The 23,290-nt window shown below is 38.6% G+C and overlaps 1 protein-coding gene across 1 annotated transcript in view; it reads left to right on the plus strand.

Moving 5' to 3' along the window:
* The window catches only part of LOC579368 (arachidonate 5-lipoxygenase), a 29,026-nt gene extending 15,643 nt beyond the window's left edge, over nt 1-13,383 (plus strand). Inside the window, exons 3-12 of the mRNA XM_030987067.1 lie at nt 627-755; nt 4,374-4,471; nt 7,033-7,165; nt 7,651-7,746; nt 8,086-8,300; nt 8,602-8,861; nt 10,312-10,412; nt 11,178-11,351; nt 12,049-12,212; nt 12,802-13,383. Coding sequence (XP_030842927.1) covers nt 627-755; nt 4,374-4,471; nt 7,033-7,165; nt 7,651-7,746; nt 8,086-8,300; nt 8,602-8,861; nt 10,312-10,412; nt 11,178-11,351; nt 12,049-12,212; nt 12,802-12,916 — 1,485 coding nt within the window. The 3' untranslated portion in view covers nt 12,917-13,383. The remainder of the gene's footprint in view (nt 1-626; nt 756-4,373; nt 4,472-7,032; nt 7,166-7,650; nt 7,747-8,085; nt 8,301-8,601; nt 8,862-10,311; nt 10,413-11,177; nt 11,352-12,048; nt 12,213-12,801) is intronic.
* Nucleotides 13,384-23,290: the final 9,907 nt, after the last annotated feature.

Below are 23,290 nucleotides of genomic sequence, written 5' to 3' on the forward strand. Positions count from 1 at the left end.
CCTAACATTGCATGAATAACACATTAAATTATGTAGAACACTTATAAAATATTGTGTATATTTAAATACGATTTACAAGTTTAATTGATAATATAAAATTCCCATTCGTTTTACATAAAATAGAGATTTGATAATTAACAATGTACAGGTTTATTGCAACAGTAATACGCAGGTGGGATAACATTTAGATGTTTATACAGATATAATACGATAAAAGATAAGATGTTAAAGCTAAGTTTCAATATTGATTTAACTAGGTGACTTTCCCGAACTCAACGAAATTGGCAAATTAATCTTACATCATAAACTGAAGAAACCTTGAATGCATTAAGTATAGTGATGATAAAGATTGTTATTATGCAAGTGAGGAAGAACGTCAGAGAAAAAAATGTTCCCTGAAAAGCATGGCTATTCATATGTCTATACATATTCTAACAGTAACAGCTTAAAAATGAGGACGAGATTTTTATGCCACATGTTTGTGTAGTCCCATGAACATCTTTATGTGTGCAGTGCTTGTTACTTTTACCAAGACTGGGCCAAATTTCTTATAATTTAGACGATTCCTTTCGTTTCTTTTCTCTTTCTTGTTGACGCTACGCATCATTATCTCACCGCAATCGCAGTTTGATCTCATGGCGTTGTTGATGAGACTTAAGCTTGAGCACAAACTGATAGGATTTACATCAGAGAGATGGGAGTCCTTAGAAGATCTGGAGAACGTTTACAAACCCCCGCACTTCCCGAAACCAAGTGTAAGTGTTATTAATATAGAGGATTTGCTTGTTGGACTTGTGCTAAAAGTATATATTTTGTTTAACATAGCCAGCATACTTCAAAGCCATTATATATTTCAACTAGCAGGACCCGCGGAAATCCGCGGGATTCTAGAGGGGGACGGGGGTGTAAATAGATATATAGAGACTGTCTAAATTAAAACCACCAAGAACTTTATTTGCCATTCAGGCCATTAAAAAATATACATGTTTAGCGTCCCCGCCCGCTTCCTTTTTGGGGGCCGCCTCCTATTTTTTTTTTTTTTGAATTTTTTTTCTGAAAGAAAAAAAACATGAAAAGCACTGCTAAAATGTATTTCTGATTTTAAAAAATAAAAAATAAAAATTGTCGGCCGCCATCTTGAAAAATAGCCCGAATGTCAGGGAAAATGTACGGACGCTATAAGCATGTTTTTTTTTTAATTTGGCCTTATATTAAATTAAAAAAACAATCCAAATGTACCGGTAGTTATTCTTTAAGCCACTGGAACTGCGTAGAGTTCTGTAGTGTGGCGTACCGACTACGCAGAAATTAGGCTGCGTATTAATGGGAAAATAGTCCCTTCGTAGGTTATGCGTAGGCTGGCGTACAGGTTTGCTTATGGTTGCTTACTGTGTGGAAAGCTTTTAATGCTTTGTCGATCTGGCGTAGGGTAGCGTACTGTTGAGTAGGCATGTAGCGTAGTGTTGCGAAAAAAGGCGTACTTTCTGCGTCAAGTTTCTACGCCTAAAGTACGCGAAAAAAATTAAACATGTTGAATTGTTTTCGTTCATCTTGCGTACCCCTTTCCGTCCCTCAGCATATAGTAACGTAGACCAGCGTAGGTGGTACGCAACACTACGCAACTCTACGTATTGACCCCACGCCAATTAGTGACCCGCAAGTGTCACAAATAAAGTATTAAAAATATGCTCATCTGACCCTAATTAAACGCCTAAAACCCCCGAGCTTTCGGGGGTTTATGGCCCCTTGAAACCCGTGTACCCCACGCCTATATTATATATACACTCAACTCGCTGCGATCTGATCTCTCCCCCCCCCCCCCCAACTTTGAAGAACGTAACCCCCGAGCTTTTGGGGGTTTATGGCCCCTTGAAACCCGTGGACCCCACGCCTATATTATATATACACTCAACTCAGGACCCGCGGAAATCCGCGGGATTCTAGAGGCAAAAATTAAGTTTTTCATTTCGGGGGCTCCATTTCAAATTTTCGGGGGCTACTTTTTCAACTTTCGGGGGCTCTTTTTTCTGGGGCTACTTTTTCATTAATTCATAAAAGGATAGGCCTACACTTTGTTGAGATTTGTTTAGTAGGCTAAGGTTTCAGGCTTCCTACTTCATAATTGCCTATTTAAAAAAAAAACAAACACATTTTTCTAGTTCAATAACTAAGTTTTCATGCATTGATTTGATGCAAGTACTGTAACATAATAGACCCTAGATTGTGATTATTTCTGACCATGAATTTCGATAATCATTTTTCAAAGTAAAATTTTCACAAGAAAATCAGACAGTCGTTTAAAAACCTAGACATTTGTAATAATACTACTAATTCTAAGCTCAGGTTTCGTAAATCTATTCACGAAACTAAATTGAAATCGCGGCAATAATGATGCAAACCAACAGATAACAATTTCAAAGTGTCAAATCTCTTCGACTCGAGCTCAGCTCAGCTGAACTTACACATACTTCAGCGTAACTCCTGGAAGCTCGAACACCGGCGCTTCCGACGCCTGCGGTGCGCGGTGCCGGTGTTGGAGCTTCCCGAGCAGCGCAGCTGCACTGTGTGTTGACTGAAGGCAGCTTGCGACTGAACTGTCAGTCCAATGGTTTTCTTGTGAAGACGTTCCTTTAGAAAATGAATATCAAAATTGAGTATACATGCCCGTAATAATCACAAAATAAGCTTTGATTTCATACCTCCATTCACGAAAACTATATAAAAATCGCGGCAATCATGATGGAAATAGGTCTCTAAGTTTGGACGTCGACGGGAAGCCCCGTTTATCTCTTGTGCAGCTACTACATGTAAAGCACGTCCTAGCTACAACAAAGCACATCCTATAGAAAGATGCTTTACTCGGGTAATCCCGACCCTGTGCATCGTGCATTTAATACGCAACTTAAAGGTATTACAAAGTTTTGGTATGGGGTCATGAATTTGGTTCAAATGAACATATTGGAAGCATATGCGACCCTACAATATTTAGTGATCGTTGTCGCGGTTAAAATTGAGTCTAAAGTTATGAAATTTTAAATAATACACTCTTTATGTTGTATAGCTCCCTCTCGAGGTCAAGATATTAATCAAGCTATAAAACAATGTTTCTTGACTAAAATCGACCAATTAGCTAATCCCGTTTGGAAATTATACATTACAACTACATATTCTGAGATTTTCATGGTCGCAGCTACCATTGTACGGCCGTAGGCGCTATTTGAAATTTATCAAAATTTACCGGGAGCACCGGTAAATTTTTATATTCAATTTTTCTCGAAAGCAAAAGTGTTTTAGTGGCTACATTTTCTAGTGCTTATTATACATCCACAGGGGCATCCAAATATATCAAAATTGTAAAGAATCACTATCCACCCAATTTTCAAAATGTCCCAAAACTTTGTATTACCTTTAATGTGAGTGGATGGTCATCGGTCGTGTGTCTACGGATGTAATGTTGAATATCCATGAGGTATCTCTGTCGTCACGCATATCCTGCATTATGCATATCGCGTCTGTTTTCGCCCTGGACGTCGACACGGAGGAGGAACTCGGGCGGAGTATAGCCAATTCCACAGAGTAGACTCTCCCCGGACGATGGCACCTGGCACCGGGACCCCGAGGGGAGGGTTCAGGAGCCTTAGCGTATTACTTATATAGATGTCCATTTTCGCCTGACCACAATGGAACGAGTGAGGGCTTGCGAGATCCGCCGCAGTGCAATTGAAACTCGCTTTTTTGCTCTTCTCCAACGCAAAAAGAGACGACATTGTGCTGGATTGATATGTTTTTTATTATACTTTTTGAAAGGTTACTCAAGTGACTCCTTGGCAAACCAATGCTGGAAAGAAACGCACTTTTTAGAAAACTTATTTATTCTATGCACGCAAGTCAGATTGAGCGGATGATACAACGTTTCCATATGCCCGACACCAACATATGTGGCACGTGCTCTTAGCCTGTAGGTTACGCTCTGAAGATGGTCCGCGTGAGAATGGTCTACAACTGGACTATTGACTGTTTTTAGTTATTATCATTCGCATTTTGGGGAGAGCGCATGTGTGTATGTGGGTGGGCGTGGAGGTTGTATGTGCGCTTGGGTTTGTGGATGTGTGTGAGGGTATATCTATCACTTGTTCAGTGCAGGATCATGGTATGGTCCGAGGGTAGATGAAGTTGAGAGTGAGGGTAACCATGATAAACATAAAAACCATGAACATGGTGTTAACTGACAAAATGGGCCACTATATTGCACCCGGGTAGAATCCCCCTCTCAATAATGATCATAACGTTACATATTTAGTATTTGTTGATAGATATGCATGATAACACACTTTTTAATCTAATTTATTGAGGGTTTTTTTCTTCAATAAAAGTCAATGGAAAACTGGAAGTCAGATAAGGAGTTCGGTAACCAGAGACTATCCGGATGCAACCCGGCTATGATCCGACTTTGCACGAAGATACCCCCCAAGTAAGTCTGCATTTATTCTTTAACGTCGATGTATTTAACATTTCAGTCTTAACGTAACATATATCTCTTTTAACTACTTTCTTCTCGTTTTTCAATTTGTTCAATGAAAAACACTAATAGGGCAGAGTATGCCAGTGACTTTGTTAAACTTAGACTAGCCATCCTTTCAGAGTGTCGTCCGGGGGGGGGGGGGGGGCAGGGGCTTTGCGTAATATTCAACTCAGTGAAAAAATCTCGGAAGCCTTTAAAGAATATGACGATGAAATTTTGTTTTTACTTAACGAAAAGAAGGAAAGGCAATATGCTCTCCGTCGTCCGTTTCAGGTACCAAAAGGTGAGTAAAGTATGTTAGGAATCTGAGCGTCGTGCATGTTATAGCTCGCGGGTTATTCAATGTTTGCACAAAACTCTCGCGAGTGTACATCTTCACGCAGATGCAAAGCTCAGTGAGAAGTGGTTTGTTTGTGGATTTAAAGGAGCTACACAAAGAATATTCACTAACAACTGATAATTAGAACAAATTATAAATGGATGGAAAGATTTTCTCTTGAAAAACACGAATAATTTGCTGAGAAATCATATAGATATCATGGAAAGGCGTAAAATGCAATTTGTCAAGACCCTTCTCAGACCCCCAAGCGCCCCGAACGTAAGCCAAACACACGAGCGTAGCGAGCTCTGAATAGTGACGTCACACACTGGACAAACAGCTCGGTACCGGAGTCGCGCGTGTATTAGTCTCCAGCTAGCCAGCCGTGTCCCGTGTTTGACGTCACAAATATTGACGCTCTACAAATTACCGCTAAAGGCAGAAAATCTGGATCTCAAAACTAACATTTTTAAGAGTTAATTACTGCGGGCCCCAAACATATTTTGAAGAGGAGAGTTGTTGTATTTGATCAGTAAGGCTCCCCCTTCGCAATGATATGAGTTTTGCATCAATTTAAAACACTTTTGATTCTTCGTGTGTCTACTTTAACAAACTACTCAAATGCACTCTCTAAGTTCAAGTATCTTAGGGCATATGGCGTGATTTTCAATTCAGTGCAGGCGCGTACACAAGGGGGGGGGGGGGGGGGGGGGGGGTTGGGGTTAAACCCCTTTCCCCCTTGAATTTTTTGTATGTGTATGTTTTATGTATGTTTTAGCGAAACCCCCCCCCCCCCTTTTTTGTGGTGTTTGTTGTTTTTTTGTTTTTTATTTAAAAAAAAAAAAAATATGCCAATGGCTGACCTAAAAAGGTGACCTTACCCCCCCCCCCCCCCCCAACGGACGAAATGCCAAATTTGCAAATTTCGAGACCGAAAAAAAAAAAAGTGTCCTCTTAACCTCCCCCCCCCCCCCCCCCCCCCCCCCCCCCCCCGTGGCTGCGTGTCTGGGCATACGGCGTGATTTTCAATTCAGTGACAATATCAGTGAGAAATGGTTTGTTTGTGGATTTAACAAACTACTTTATGCACTCTGTGATTTTCAATTCAGTGCCAAAATCACTGAAGCCTTTAAAGAATATAACGATAATATTTTGATTTTAGAAGAAAAAAAACATTGTTTGACTGTAAACCAATCACCTTGATTTAACTATGTCCGCATGTTTGTATTGTACAGAACATCGGGTCAAGGTGAAATATTAAATCATTGCTATTTTCAAGTGTACTGTAAACGTGTTTTGCATTAACTTTTGATCGTTTATAGTATCGGTTTCAAATGACTTTCTCTTCTTTTTTAATACATATTTTCTTCCCATTTTGTAAAATATATTATTAATGCAATAATAGAATTATTACTCTTCAAATGCACTCATATTTTGAATAATTATGACTAGACATACATGAAGTCATGATTTGATCAGACAATATAGTTTAATATCCCCAAATCTGTGTCTCGTGCATTTCATCGTTAGAAATTTTCAGAATTAGTTTATATTCATTATCTGCGCATTTAAATTCGTATTTTCGTCATTGAAATAAAATATTTATTCAAGCTATTCGTCAATTGTTCATTCAAAAAAGCATAACATGATAATGTGATCATGTACTCCTAACAAACTTTCTCTTAATGGATCTGAGGATTACGCCATATTACAGGTATCATATATCACGCGAGTATAACCTCTATACCATCAGTGTGTTTTTTCATTTGGAGCAAAACTTTTCTGAAAAGTGGGAGAAGAATTATGCGAGGAGAGGTGTATCCGGGTCTTTAAAACGCTGGAAACACATGAGCTTATGGGGTTATGCCCCTGGACCCCCGCCATTGGCCGCTGAGTTCACCCCGCTTGCTTTCATAGCTGTACTAAGACCCACAGCATCATGCTTCACCCCCCTCCTTATCCTAAAATCCTGCACACGCCCATGTTAACATTAAACCAAACAGACCATTCATGCGATTGCTAATTTTGGTAAACACAATCACACACACACACACGCCCACACAAAGATGTTCAAAACCCTTTAGTTGAGCTCGATGGACTTCTACAGGATAATACCATACTGATTGTAGGCAATTGAAATACGAAGAATAGAACAAATTAGAGTTTATAAGTTTTTGTTCCCTCCTCTCAGTTTCGCCGTGGACGACAAGGATGTTGAACCTCTTCTGGAAGGCCTAACTGTGTCGGAAGCCATCAAGAAGAAGCGTCTTTTCATCATCGATCTCAAGCTCCTCAAAGACTTGCCTTGTGCAGATGAGCGAAAGGTAATGAATTAATCCCATCTTGTTGTTACTGGACAGGTCTTTTCAAAAAAATTGCCGATGTAATATTTGTTTATTTATTAATTTTTATTGTATTTATATATTAGTATATATTTTTTTTTTGGTACCTATGAAAACAATTACAGAAAATATCATTCATAGATCGAATTCTTGTATTAAAAAATATAGCTATAAAATTCATTAAAAAAGAAAGGTTAGCAGCAAATGACTGAAAAGGCGTAATTTACAAATACCTTCGAGAAGTTTCGAATTCATTAAAAATGAATCAAGGAAAAAAATACGTCAAAAAAGCCTACGCCATAGAATTGAAAGTTACCTAGACGAGAAACATTTCATGTTAGCACGTACCTGTATGGTACGAGAAGTGAATGTTTTATAAATTTAATTCAACGATTCTTATCTCATATCTAATGGGGATTGGTTTATTCGAAGCAATGCATATTTGAAACCTTACTTTCTTCCGTCAGATCACTGCACCCATTGCGCTTTTCTTCGTCAACAAAGACAAATATTTGATGCCGGTCGCTATTCAGTTGAATCAAGACCCAGCTCCAAACAATCCGGTAAATATTGATAGTGATGATGATGATGATGATGATGAAGAAGACGGTGATTTTGTGATGATAATGGTGACGATAATGAAAATAGTGATGATGGTGATGTTGTCATGGTGATGGCGATGATCATGGTGATGATGATGGTGATTATGACGGCGATGATGATGATGAAAAAAAAAAAGTGTCCGCTTACACCAATTTTGTATCACCGATGACAACTTCATCAATTCATAACTCTCCTATTTTTTTTAAATCGGATATTATTCGAACTTTCACTGTTGTAATTATCTCATTTTCCCTGCTTTTATTAAGACCAAGATAACATCATTGTGGACTTTATTGCAGGTGTTCTACCCGACTGATCCCGAGTACACGTGGATCTTGGCCAAGTGTTACTTCAACTTGGGCGATGCTGCCGTCCATGAGTCGGTTTCCCACATTGGATCCACCCATCTCATTGGTGAAATCATCTGCATAGCAGCGCATCGTTCCCTGTCTCCATCTCATCCCATCTTCCGTCTTCTTGCTCCTCACTTCTTGTACCTCCTCGCCATCAACTAGTTAGGTTCTTTTATATGTTGAGCATTGCAGTATATTGTTAAAGATGTTAATGATAATGATAATAACAAACATATTAACAACAATATAATCATAATACTATTGATGATAATGATATTATCATAAAATAATAATGATAAGGATAACGATAATAGGAATAATGATCACAATAATAACAATGATAATAGCAATTCGTTACTATAAGTATATAACAAAAGACTACACAGACTTTTAAGAAATTAACTATGAACCCCCAAGGCATGTTTTTACCATATATTTTATTCAAAATCATTCATTTTATAGCAAAGGTTTAACGCCTTTGCTTGCAACGGGCGAATTTACCTACATAAATATGACCATTGGCGCCGTCGGTATGGCAGATGTCATCAAACGCTCCTACTCTACATGGCGATTCGACGTGGAGGGCTCCCTTCCGACTGACCTTCTTGTAAGGGGCGTCTCTGACCCTGAAGTGCTACCGAACTACCATTATCGTGATGACGCCTTGCTCCTACGTGGAGCAATATACGACTACGTCAAGGAAGTTGTGGACCACCATTACGGTAAAGTAACCACAATCGCGAACGCTTCTTAGAAATCAAGTCAAGGGCGATTTCAATACTCTACCTCTAATAGTAATCATGAACAGATTATGCCATTGTATTGCTCGCAGATTTTAAAAAAAGAAAGGCCATCGAAATTGCCTTAGGTTGAGTTTTTCAAAGAATTCGTGACTGGTATTGTCTTAATTCAGAGGAGAGGAAATTCACTTGCCATCAGGAACGATCTAACGCACCCTTTGGATGACTGATTTAATTTGAACGGATCTGGGCCCCATCTTAATAAAGAGTTCATATCAATCGCAACTTTGTACTTTAGAGAGAGAAGACTGCAAACTTGCGATTGACTGGGGGACTAATTGCGATTGATTTGGATCAATTGCAACTCTTTATAAGAAGGGGCCCTGGATTACATTTGTGTGTACCACGCAAGCGTCGGGCGATATTCAGTGTTTTGTTTGTGCCCAATGTTCTACTGTGAGGCGATAGTGTATGTGTAGGAGGGGGGGAGGACTGTGATGTGAATCAATCATTAATAGATATAAATATTTCGTTCACTCATACGCTATAGAGTACTATTTAGTTGATGAAATCAATATCCTTTTCCCGTATTTTCGTCTGGCACAAATTAGATTTATAACTTTCTTTAAACCTTGTTTTTGTATTTAAGAGAAAATAATAATCACATAATGAACATTCGTCATTGCACACGTACGTCTTTGTTTTCTTTAATTGTGTTGTGACATGATCCTTGTTATTCTTAACCAAGGGACAAATAATTTCTATATCACAGATGAATGATCAATAAATGTTCTCTCTCATCTAATTATGACGATAAATCGTTCCCTAATGCATCCCATATCGTTAATAAGTAAAAGGCATTGGAAATCCCTGTTCTTATTCAGACTTCAACAATTTATATTAAATCAGCGGCCAGTGAGGCTCCCTAAACGATTTCATCGGCTCGTTTGAATCATTCGGCCACCCTTTATGATCCCGGACAGACCTCAACGATTAAAAGATTTCAACGTCAACTGCACTGATTTATCTAAGAGTCGATCATTTTACTCCTTAACATAAGGAGAATGGCAAAAACAGGTGATCACCACAGATACCCATTATCTTCTTGGTGGGAAGAGACAATTGAATGTATTGTCAAAAAGTGTTAGTGCCGCGAATGGGACCCGAACCGTTTATCGTGTGTTTCACAGTCCAGTGACAAATCTACTAGACCACGGGACCTCTAAAATATCTTAAATGCCGCAGAATAGTAAACTCAGTTGCAGCTGGAGATAAAATGTTCATGTACCGTATACAATTTTACGTTGGCATGATAAATAAGATATTAAAAACTTATGTGTGTCTTAAGATTACGTATTCTAACAATATAGCAGATAAAATGAGACCGTATCGCTGCATTATTATTTTCTCATGCGTGTTTGTTTACTTCCAGATGTTCCCGGGAAGATAGCTGCCGACCATGAATTGCAGGAATGGATCCGGTTCATGGGGACCAAGCCTAAATTTGATGGAGAGGTCATAGGTCACATGAAGGTACTCCATACTATCCAAATGGCGTGGTTGAAAATCCACTCTTTTGAGGATTAATATGACTTTTATATCACTTCAGTTTTAGAGCGCCGCGTCGCATTTCTCTCTGTAGCCGCTCCAGCTTTGAGTAGCGGCTCATACAATTTAGGCTTAATAATAAACATGGGGATAGAAAATAGGATTTCACTTTAAAAGCAGCAAAAATGTTGGAGAAAAATTAAGTATCGGTGTTATGCTGAGACCTTAGACAAATTTTTGTTGTTGATAAAGCGGATCAAATCGGTAGCAACGTTATAATTTCCAAGTATAAATATATAATAATATTTAAAAATGTGCGGTTGATTCATTTTGTGAGGTCCCGTATTAGAACTCGTTGATATTGTTCAATGAGTATTGAGGCTTACCGTGCTCTACAACAGACGGATCTTGTTTTCAAAAATGTGAAAATAGCTCATTTTAAATAAAAATGGGGCTAATGACTCTCAGAAATAATGTCATGAAAAGGGGCAAACAAGTTTTAAAGGCATGGTATTATTTTACTGAAATAATGAGATTCAGAGTTTTTTTTAAAGATTTTTTAGACCTGTATTTGACAAATAAAAATATTAAAAGATGAAATAAAAACGCTCATAGGAATTATGCCTAATGTTTTGTTTATACTAGTAGAAACGTTTTTATCTATGGACCTATCGCATACCATCGTCCATTGATTGATCAATAAATTCGCTGATACCCATTTTTCTTTTTCTCTCTCTCTCTCTCTCTTAGGGACTTCCTAATGATGGCCATTTTGAAACCGCGGAAGAGATCACCACCTTTGTTACGGATTGTATCTTTATCTTTAGCGCTGCTCATGCTGCAGCGAACTTCGGCCAGTATGATAACTATGGTTTTCCCCCGGCCTACCCTCTCTGGATGAATGGATCACCGCCGCAGGATAAGGTAAGATTGAGATGGGACAACGATCGAGTGCGCATATCAAGTCCATTCGGAAATTTATCTCCCGAGATATACACATTAAAATGATAAATGCGGCTAATTTGCGGCTATTAAACGAGACGCGAAATTATTTTGTATTGTTTAACAAAAGCCATAGATTGGCCGATGGAAGCCTTTCAAATTTACCCCATAAAATAAGCAACTCTGAACCTTAAATTACGTAACTTAACCTTCATCCGATCAGACTCACGCATTTTAGACTTGGGTTTTATTACATGAGTATATTTTGTTTGGTGGGGGTGCCAAACTATTAAAGAGTATGGCACTTGAATTTCTATCAATATTATTATTATGATTATCATTATCATTATTACTACTTTTATTATGATGATGATGATTATTATAATGATGACGTTTGTTATTATTATTATTATTTTTATCAGTATCATAGTTATTATAATTATTATTGTAATTTTGAATTGTTATCAATTATTATATCATTATTACTTTAAATATTATCACTATTTTATCACCATTATGATTATTATTTTTATTATCGTTAATGATTATCATTGTTATTACTGTTATCATTATCAAATTACATTCTTATTGTTATTAATTCCATCATTTATGTTGCTGTTGTTATTGTTTTTATTGTTACACAACCACTTTTGAATATTAGTATTCTTTATTTCTCAAGACTCCTCTCACGGAGGCAGACATCGTCAAGAATCTACCCAACAAGGATCAGACCTTGAACACCATGGTATTCACAAAGATCCTCAGCACCCGAGGCAGCAAGCCTCTGGGAGACTTTGAGGTGCAGTACATGCATGGTGCTACCTATCAAAAGGCCTTGAAGAAGTAAGTTTCAGAGCTTTCTGCAATTTTAAGATTTGGTGAAAGACGAGATGTGCAGAATCTAGTACCATTGCACTCATGATCATTCACTATTTGTGTAATATTAGGTGGCGAGGTGCCGGTATACAGTACGTTAAATCGTTTCTAGTTCTAATTTGTTATCATTTTGAAAATGTCTCCTCCTTTGTTATTCCTGCTTGTTCACTAAATTAAGGGGGATAATTGTCCTCGGGGGTTATTTTTCTCGGGGGGGGGGGGGTAATTGTCCGGGGGATGATTGCCCAGGGGGTAATTGTCCTAGAATCGTCACAGAGCTGCCAATTCCTGTTTTTATTGATCGTAACTACAAAATATAAAGCTTTCCTATTTTTAAACAGATTTGGCTAAAGACTTTCACTGATCGGTTACTTTAATTGTTCTGATCTAATAAAAAACAAACTAATTATCATCAGGGTTGCCTTCCCATTGAGTCAATAGAGTACAAATATATATCCATTAATGTATATTCATATTCCCCCCCACCCCTTTCCCCTCTCCCTCTCCATCTCTCTCTCTATCTCTCTCTCTCTCTCTCTCTCATTCTCTCCCCTAGATTCCGAGCTGAACTCAAACGCATTGGAGACATAATCGACAAACGGAATGAGACAAGAGAAGAGAAGTATCTTTGGCTTCATCCACGCGAAGTGCCTAACTCTATCGCAATCTAGCTCCTAAATGTCAAGAGAGAAAATACATCAAATAGCTGTTGACTTTGTTGAGTAAAAATAGAATAAAGTTCGTTGTGGATAGTCGATCTTTTAATGGTTATGGATTAATCTTTTGAAGATACACATGTACACAGAATAGAGACTTCGTGAAACACAAGTTTGCGATTTTCTGCTTGCGTAAATGTTAGAAAATGTCTATTTAGATATACGTTAAGAAAATTCTAACTTTTGAACAGTTTGTTTTTCAAGTCCTAACCTTTAATTTAAACAAACGTTGTGTTCCTTGATTATACATGCATTTACATCGTTCTTTGATATTCTGTGGCATGGTCATGTTTTTATATCTAGTATATATGCTAAGATTTTGTTTTTACCACGGGGATTTGCATGTACTGCATGTACTCATTCGTTATATTCTGTGTCATGGTCATGTTTTTGTAAGCTAAGAATGTTTGTTTCCACGAGGTTTTCATGTTTGTACTCATTCTTATATATTCTGTGTCATGGTAATGATTTTATATCTAGTACGCTAAGAATTTGTGTTTCCAAGAGGTTTTCCTGTATGCACTCATTCTTTGGCAAGGCCATGGAAAATAGAATAACATCTTTTGAAATGTGGATTTACAGAAGAATGATGAAAATATCCTGGAAACGAATGAAAACCAACAAAGAGATATTGCACATGCCAGGGTGTAAACAAATTGCACTAGTAGGATTAATTAAGGAAAGAAAAATCAATACTTTGGTCATGTTAAAAAGGCACCAAAGCCTCTTAAAGGAAGTATTTTGGAAGGAAAAGTGGAAGGAAGTAGACTGAGAGGGAGACCCAGAATCAACTGGGAAGAGAATGTCAAGAACTGGAGTGGACTAAAACTGCAAGAGTGCACCAGAATGGCAGAAGATAGAGTGAAATGGAGAGATGTTGCAATCAACCTCCGAACCGGGAGAAGATACTTAGATAGATAGACTCATTCTTTATATTCTGTGTCACGATCTTGTTTTTATATCTGGTATGCTAGACAAAATATTTCCACGGGGATTTGCATGTATGTACTCATTCTTTTATATTCTGTATCATGATCATGTTTTTATATTTAGTATGGTAAGAAATTTTGTTTCCACGGGGAATTTATGTTAATCATGTACTACTTGTGGTTTCTGGAATGGTTTTTGTTATGACAGTTTGCATATTATATCCTTCTAGTTGAGGTTGGATCAATTCAGCTATTTTCTCTGTACGACTCGACATGAACAATGTTATTTGTATGTTTTTGTTTATAGGGACGTGTAGGATTTATAGTAACAGTAGCATTTATTTTAGATGGGTGTCTGTATGATATTTTTAATCATTTAAATACACATTATTGCTCAGTTGTCCTTATTCTGCAATGTGTATGTTTTTAATTTGTGTATTTTCATTCACAAAATATGGTGTGACATGTTGATCATGCATATTCCCTTGTGTTTACGTACATTTGTTATCTGCTTGCTTTAATGTGTTCACCTTTCTGCATTAATCATGTTACATACATGTAATTTAACTACAGGAATTGTATGCACTACTCGTGTAAAACTCTGTAAAAAAGCATTGTTATGCTAACAACGCTGAGTAGGGCCATCCCTCCGTTTTCCTTTTTAAGAAGTGTGTCTTGATGATCGTAAATTTATATTTTGTTGATGTTTTTTTTTTTTATTCACGGAAAATAAATACAATACAATAGTTTAAATACAAGACAGTATATAAATATATATAGGGCCCAGGAGTTCCGTGTGCCAGAATTTAAACTCTTGAAAGGAATAAAAAACGAGCTGTCCGTTCAACAGAGAACTGAAGAAAAGAAGAGATTAGAAGTATAAAGTTGAACAAAGTTTATTAACTGAAATACGTTAACAGCTGCTGCCATCGGCATTCAAATGCAAGTATAGGTTAAATATGGTTGATGCAAAGATAATGAATCATTGGCGAAATTACAGCAACATGTACTCATGTACCAATATCTGAGCTCAGTATAACATTGTCATAACAGGTTGAGTACTCAATTAAATGCTGCAAATTATAGCAGAGTAAAAATTACCGATCAAGTATTTCCGGTTTCAATGATTTACTGTTCATTCATTCCGGAGAAATTAATATTTCGTATAAATACAAAAACCTGTTGCGTAGGGGTCCAGCGGATGCGTCACGCGATTTGCAAACTGGGACAGTTTGATGAAAACTTGAAAAGCGACGCATTTGACTGCACTCAGTCAAACCGCCAACGTGACGCCACGTTCTTGGCCTTTCCAGACGATGTGCATTTTTGTTCCGTCTGCTGCCGGTGTGGATGGCCCATATATTGCCCTTTTAATATGCTGTTGTTTTTTTAACGAGTCCGTTTATTCTACCGAAAGGCTTGAGAGGCACCTTTTTGTAAACACATGATGTGCTTGGTAGCGACTTATATTTACATGATTCATCACCCAATTCATCAATTTCACACTGGGGTGATCGCCCAGGGGATAATTGTCCTTGAACCAAGAAGCTGTAATGAATGGAGATCACGTCCAAGAGGTCCCTTTGAAGCCATCCGTGGCACCGCGCGTCTTTTGTTTCCCCCACCCTAATCCCCTTAACCCCTCTCCGAGACCTTACAGCTCCCTATTGGCTCTAAGTCCTCCCGTTCCACCCACAGCCCAGGCCAGCGAGCACGGCGGCTTATGCGTTGCCGGCCCGTAATTGGGGTGAAAAGTGGTGATGAATCGACAACTTCTAACCATCGTTCAACAAATGCGCTAACAAACAACACAATTTTATTTAGTTCTTTAGGGAGATGAACCTTTGGACTATCTTCCTAGCTATAAACAAATTTCGGAAATTTTCGGCAAATGTAAATGTCAATCATGATGATGAAAACCTTACATTCGCTCCAACTCACGATTTCCTTGGTCGATTTTGCTGGTTGAAATGGTTTCGTCTTCAGTAGAGCTATCCGAGCACGAACAAAGCATTTGATAACCAAAATAAAGTTTCATTGGTCATATGTCGGGAATTCTGTGTTTTATATGTTATAGCTAAATACATCTTCACTGAACATGACCTAATTTGTTCGGTGCCACGCATGTCTTCAAAGCTCGATGCCTGCATATTTGTACGACAGAGTAAATAGAGAACTTCGGGAAGCAGACGGCGTTGCGTAACATTTCGTAATATTTGGAATACTAGAGGAGAACTGTGCATTGATATGGTCAGCTGTTGGTGGATTTGATAGCTGGATTGTTGTTGTTGTTGTTGGGTTTATCGGCGCTATCCATCGATTCCGATGATTTCCGCCAGGCTGTGTGTGAGGGCGTCTTGCTCTCACTTCTGCTGCTCTACGTTTCTGTGATTCTGATACTTGCCCAGTGTGTGAGATAAAGATTTATCTTGGCCTTTGTTATTGGCGAAGTGCAAGATTATGGGGGTTAATGTGCTCGTTACTCTTTATTTTTTAGACATTTAGTGTTAGAGCTGGTTGGAATTAATATCATGAGGTTTCGATACGATATCATATGCCTTTTCCAAGTCTAAGAAAAGTACCACCGTATATTCTCTGTTAATCATCCCTTTCTGTATATCCGTTTCCAGCCTTATTATTTGATCAACAGTGCTTCTTTTTTTCCTAAATTCGGACTGGATAGGGGTAATAATATTATTCTTCTCCATATACCAAGTCATTCTGTTCTTTATCAACCTTTCCTAGTACCGGTGTAAGGGAAACTGGTCGGTATGATAGTGGATTGGAGGCGTCCTTTCCTTTCTTTAAAATTGGAATTTGTATCGCTTCTGCCCATTGACTTGGCAGTAAGCCCAGGTCCCATATTTCATTGAATAACTCTAAGACAGTGTTAACTAACTTATCTGATAGATTCCATATCATTTTGGCTTGTATGTCATCCTTACCTGGCGCAGTGTCCTTTATTATAGAGATTGCAATTTCCAATTCTCTTATACTAAAATTATCGTTGAGCGCATTGTCTTCAAGTTCGTTTGTATTTTTAATGATGTTTTTAAGTATATCCTCTTTCCTTTTCCTCCTGTCTAATTCTTTCTTATCTACGCTTGAATTTATAAAATTGAAACATTGAAGGAAAATGGCTGTTTTTTCTTCTGCCGACTTCGCAATAGTCTTTCCACTGTCCATAATCAAATTAGGTATCTGGGATTTACTACCTTCTTTCATACCTTTTATCCTTTTCCGTACTGAACTAATGTTCACCAATCGATTTAACTTTCCACAGTAGTCTTTCCAATACTCCCTTTTCGCTTTTCTGAAAATGGCCTCAAAGTCATTATAAAGAAATGTTTTATACATCAATCTATTTTTAGCCCGCCTTGTTCCACCAAGGTACCGGCGATTTGTCAGTATGCTTGGGTTTACTCCCTTTCATTTGTTTATCAAAAGCAGCTAGCATGGTACCTACTAATAAATCGTATTTTCCTTGGATGTCTAAATCACAGCTCTTTTTTCTTATATCCTCGAAGTGTGAGCCCATTTCCATCTCATAAAATTCCCAGTTTATGTTTGTGTGTCTTCTAGTCATAACTGTTTTTTGTTTTTGTGTTGTTTCAAAATTATTCTGTATTTTTGAGAACATGTTAAAACTTATGACAAAGTGGTCGCTTCCAAAATTATGTCTTGAGACCGACCATTGGGTACGACCACTCAGTTCCTTAGACATGAACGTAAGGTCCAAACAGGATAGACCCCCACTATGAGGAGCCATTCCGGTTGGAGTACAATCATTAAGTAAAACTAGATCATATTTGTTCATAAAATCTTCCAGAGTCTTACCGTTTACATCCAAACTGGTGCTACCCCACAGTGGATTATGGGAGTTGAAGTCACCACACACTATAACCTGTTCTTTACAATTCACCATAATTTCGTCCAGCAAAGAGGTGATGATTTTCTTACATGTGTTGTAGAAATTTATGAGAGAAAAAAATACGATTTTGTAAAAAGATGTCTACAACCTGATACTCCCTATCTTCGGGGACGTTCAGCACTCTAAATGTTATAGACGAGTGTATATATATATATATATATATAGCTAGGCCTCCGCGCCTATTCTTTTTAACCAAATGGTAGTTAGGAAAATGTACCAGATTGAAATCATCATACCATGTTTCTTGTATACACATAATTCCAGGTTTCTCGTGTATAGAAACATTTTTAATTATACTAGCATAAAAATCAAAACCATGAGCATTCATGGATTGCGAGTTCCACTGTAATATCTTAAAACATGATTACTATGGTGGTCAGTGCGAGGGTCATAGTGGTCTTGGCAGATAATTTCGAATAGTATCGAGAAAACCAATAAAATAAAATAAAAGGTAAACGAGCAATATTCATGATATTTGTGTTGCCAACGCCACATGCCGTACGGAACTGGTTTCTGCCCCCTCTCTCTATCATTCATTAGAAGTTGCTAGTCTCTCGTATATCATTTGGGGAAGAATTTTGGTAAGTCCCATACAAGATTTTGCTGCTTCTATTACGAGTCGTATTCTGTTTGAATGTGTATGTTCGTGTTCTAAGTTATTGATCACGAAAACAATAAATGCTAAGAAGTCTAGACTGTTGATAGCAATGAATAGTTGAAGAAAGGGAAAATGGAAGTTGGAGAGTCCAGCCGTAAATGGAGATATTAAGCTGTGAAGCTTATTTATTCGATCTGTAAAGACAGATAAAATAACAATGACAGATTTAGTATATCATTCATGTTACACAAGAATGCAATATATAATCCAAATTATCTGAACAAACCAAGTAACTGAATCTATAAAGATTCATTTAAACACATTTGCTTTTGTTCTATAAACTGTCAATCTTGACCTCGTCCTTTAACTATCAAAAACTCAGAGTAACCAATGGCTACAAAACTTATGCATTCTCTAATATGCATTACTTTGATGAACTCATATTTTCAGAGTTTCTCAAAATGAGCTGATTCTCCTTTAAACAGATTACTTCCACTTTGCATAAACCAAAAATAACTGTAAACATCTTTATCTTGCATCCATACACAAGCTTGATTATTCACATATTTCTTCACAGAATAAATTCGTTCTAAAAAACCTCAATAATAGATTGTCACTTTAAATATACTATATGACCTTCGACTGACTTTGACAGGCGCTTAATTTGCATATTTATGCTCGCCTAAGAAAAACTGTCTTATAAAATGACTTCATACAATTTAACCCTGTTTGATGAATTAAACTTAAATATCTGACTTGCATAAAACTTCCCAGTAATAATCTAGAGATTACACTTCAATACAAAATAAACTATTTGGCAAAACTTGTAATTTACACCTGTAATTTACATCTGTAATCTACTCCTGTAATCCACACATGCACTACAGCAAGCCTTTCAAGTTACATTATTAACTCTTAAAAATGATTAAACACCGTCTTCAATTCTGACTCTAAATACCATGCCAGAGGTGCAAAGCTTAACCTTTCACCAAGTCAATAAATGGTGTCTTGCAACTTTTAAGCAAGCTAAATCAAATTCCACAGACCAACTTTTGTCACCCAAACAAACTGCATAAAATCCAAGATTCTAGCATGCACAAATATAAACATCCTTTATCTTTAGGACTTATACATATATACACTGTTTACTCTATAAATGACATAAAACAATATTTGCCTAATATTGTAATTCTGTTTTGACAATTATCATTTAACTGGAAAAATACATGACGAAAAGTACGTGTCATGGGCGCGGCCATTTTAGGTGCAGCCATCTTGGAATTAATGCCACACGTGCATTATGCAAATGAGTTAATTACAGTTCTTTAGAGTCCGTTTTACAGTTCAACTTGAATCTATCTTATTTTCCGTTTTAAGAGTTCACATTCCCGTTTATATTAATCTAAACACTCACTTCTGTGGCGGGACAAAACTTCGTCGGGAATACTTCTATGACAACTGACGGGTTAACTGGGAAACTAGTCAAACTTGACTACATTTCTGACTGCGTTCTGTGCTGACTGAAGAACATGGCGACAGTGCCGAACCTAACCTATGGTAGCTTATAACAGCAAAAAAAGAGAAAATCTAAACCAAGCAAAAATCATCGCTCGGCGAAACAGTAATATTCGCGTCTGCACTTTTTTTTTTGGGGGGGGGGGGATCATTTACTATGTATTCTTCCCCAGATGGAACCGAAGAAGCTGTGGCATGAGCCTCCGCTTGCGTGTGATCTGTGGTAGGTGCAATTGGATTGCTAGTTGCCTCCTGATCCTTATCTGGAATAAATAGGGAGTGTCGTCCAGTGGCGGATCCAGGGGGGGGGGGCCCGGGGGGCCCGGCCCCCCCCCCCCCCCCCCCCTTGAGAAAAAAATCATGTAAAATGACGTGATTTTTACCTTTTTTTTACCTGGCGCTCAAGGGGGGGGTGCAAATTGATTTTTTTTTTGAGGATCAAAAAAAAAAAATGTGCTCACTACCCCCCCCCCCCCCCCCCCCTCTCCGTCTATTCTTTTCTTGAACCTTTTTGCCGATATGACATTATCTTTCTTTAAATTGTAGCGGCTCTTACATTCGCCCTACTTGTACCGTACATTCATGTTCACAGTTATTTTCCATCACGCTACTTATTTATATTCATTATTCGGGCCACGTGTGTATTTCTTTCCAATCGCGCATCGTGGTTCCGCACTGTTCACCCCGCGTATTTTCAACGCCACGAGGTTTTACTCCACTCCCGCTCTCATCTTGGTCGAGTCAAGACGTCTCCATAATTTCCTCTCCAGGCTGTATTCTTCTGTGCCTTTCGTCTTTTCTACGGCACGTCAACTCTTTCTCTGCCGTGTTCATCTGGCTGCAGTCTTCCAGTGGAACAGTTTAATCAGGACCGACATGGCGCCTGATTCTCCGCTGGGAGCTGCCAGTTTCTTCACCGGTAGCCTTTCACCCACATGAGCTCGATCCACCGCAGCTCATCTAAACATTCATCATCAAAGTTCGGCGCATCAATCGAGCGACTCACTGCTCAGCACCAATGCCGGCTTTGATGTCTGCATTTTCTACCTTGGCCTCCGACATCAACGACTCACTGTTTCATCGTCGAGCGTCACTTTCTTCTCTTCTCTTCTCGCCTGAGAGCTTCTTCATCATCTTTCATATGGCTCCGTTTAGTCTCATTTCACAACGCCCCCTATCGTCAGAGCATGGTCAGATTCAGCAGCCTAACATGTTAGCCTATGGACGTTTTTTTAAAAAATCGTTAAAAATTCATTTTTTGTTTAAACGAAAAGCACATCCACCCCGACGTACGTTATCACTAGCTCTTTCATTGGAGCCCTCATGTCTCATTGACTTTTGAAAGTTCACCCACCGTAATTTTTCAAAATAGGTTGCAAGCTCGTCATTGCCTATAATACACATGTGAAACAAGTCTAACTTTGGACTCAGTTTACCAAGCGATTTGAAGATTATAGGTCGAGCACACGAAACATAAAAAGCATGAATTATCATAGATCACTTCTGCCTATTTCGTTTTGTCCATTTCATCCAACCCCCCACCGTAATTTTTCCATTTAGTAAAAGCAAACATTTTGCCGAGTTTAGCAAAAACATGAATATTCATGAACGGTCAGACAATACAGCCTTTTAGTACGTAACGTATAGTGAATGGGAATGTGCGATGATCCGTGTAGGAGGTAGAGGTCAGTGGTTTGTGCTGGCAATGTTCACGCGAGCGAAAATGAGACAATCGGAGCAATATGATCACGAGCGTCAGCGTCGAGATCCTTCACTGCTCTTCAGCCACGAATACGAAGCTGCATCTCCGCCTTCAAGCCTCCGCATATTTCATCGCGTGAGCCCCTTCCTTCGTTCTCAACTCTATTCATCTTCATTGGACTTTCGACTTCATTTCTACTATTGTCGTTAGCAGGGGCGTAAATCCGTACCGAGGAGTGGGGGGATGATCGGCGATAGCCATCACATACTAGCACGAGCACACGCCCACACTAATTTACGCAAGCGCTCGCGAACTTTTTTTTAATTTTTTTTTTAACAATTTTGTTTTATTTCTCCAAATGTGTAATACAAACCATGACATACAATTGAATAAAATAAACGTGTTCAATATTGATCCTTTTACATAAACATAATTAAACACAAACTTATTTGCAGTATAATATAACTTAGTAACAAAGTAAACGTATAAGTACCTAAACATAATATGTCAATTGTAAATGTTATTCACTTATATATTACAAAAAAAAAACTTAAACAAATCTGGAGGTAATTTTACTGAAACAATCCTGCCCCCTCCCTGCCCCCTCCCTGCCCCCTCCATCACACAAACATACTCACCCTCTATCACACAAACATACTCACCCTCTATCACACAAACATACTCACCCACCCACACACATACTCACCCACTAAATAAGTTATCCAGGCCGCAAAATAGAGTTACGCTTTATACAGGCTTACGGCGAACACACAAGAACTGCTGTTCACAGCACAAGAACTATGCGTGGAGCTAATTGCTTGACCGATCACCAGCTACTAAGATCAAAGATTGCATTTGCTTTACGTTCAAAGCGTAGGAAGCAAGGAGCTACTAAACTTGCAAAGCTGAACACAGACCGGCTACACGTCAACACACAACGGCTAAAGCTAGAGCAAGATATGGAGAAAGCTCTGGCGACTTGGGGAGTGCAAGAGGGAATGACAGTTGATCAGACCTGGGCATCACTCAGCAAAGTAGTATATGACACAGCGAGCAACACCCTCGGTAAACCAGAGCGAAAACACCAGGACTGGTTTGACCCAGAAGACTCCGAGCTTCTGATACTCATGAAGAAAAGGAATGAAACTCACCAACGTGTATTACAGACTAGAAGCACCAGGTCAACCACCACCGCGTACAAGGAAGCCTGCAGACACTTGCAGAGGTACACACGGAAAATGAAAACCACCTGGTGGGAGAAAAAGGCAGAGGACCTGCAGCGCTCCGCAGACAATAATGACATGAAGTCCTTCTACACTGGACTGAAAGAAGTCTGGGGCCCCCAGACTAGGAGTACAGTTCATCTCAAGTCCCTGGACGGTAACACAACCTTTTCAGACAACAAAAGGGTGCTTGAACGATGGTCGCAGCATTTTGAGACACTACTCAACCAGCCAGGAGATATCGAGCCTGCAGCGCGTGATAGGATCAACCAGCGACCTGTAGTTACTGCACTCGATGATATTCCAACACGAAAAGAGCTAAACCTGGCAATTGCCTCCTTGGGTGATGGCAAGGCACCCGGAGTGGATGGGATACCAAGCGAGATATGGAAGCACGGAGGAGCCACACTAACCAACAGTTTACTAATGCT

Source organism: Strongylocentrotus purpuratus, unplaced genomic scaffold (genome assembly GCF_000002235.5).
Source record: "Strongylocentrotus purpuratus isolate Spur 01 unplaced genomic scaffold, Spur_5.0 spur5_scaffold_16, whole genome shotgun sequence".
In the NCBI taxonomy this organism is placed as follows: Eukaryota; Metazoa; Echinodermata; class Echinoidea; order Camarodonta; family Strongylocentrotidae; genus Strongylocentrotus; species Strongylocentrotus purpuratus.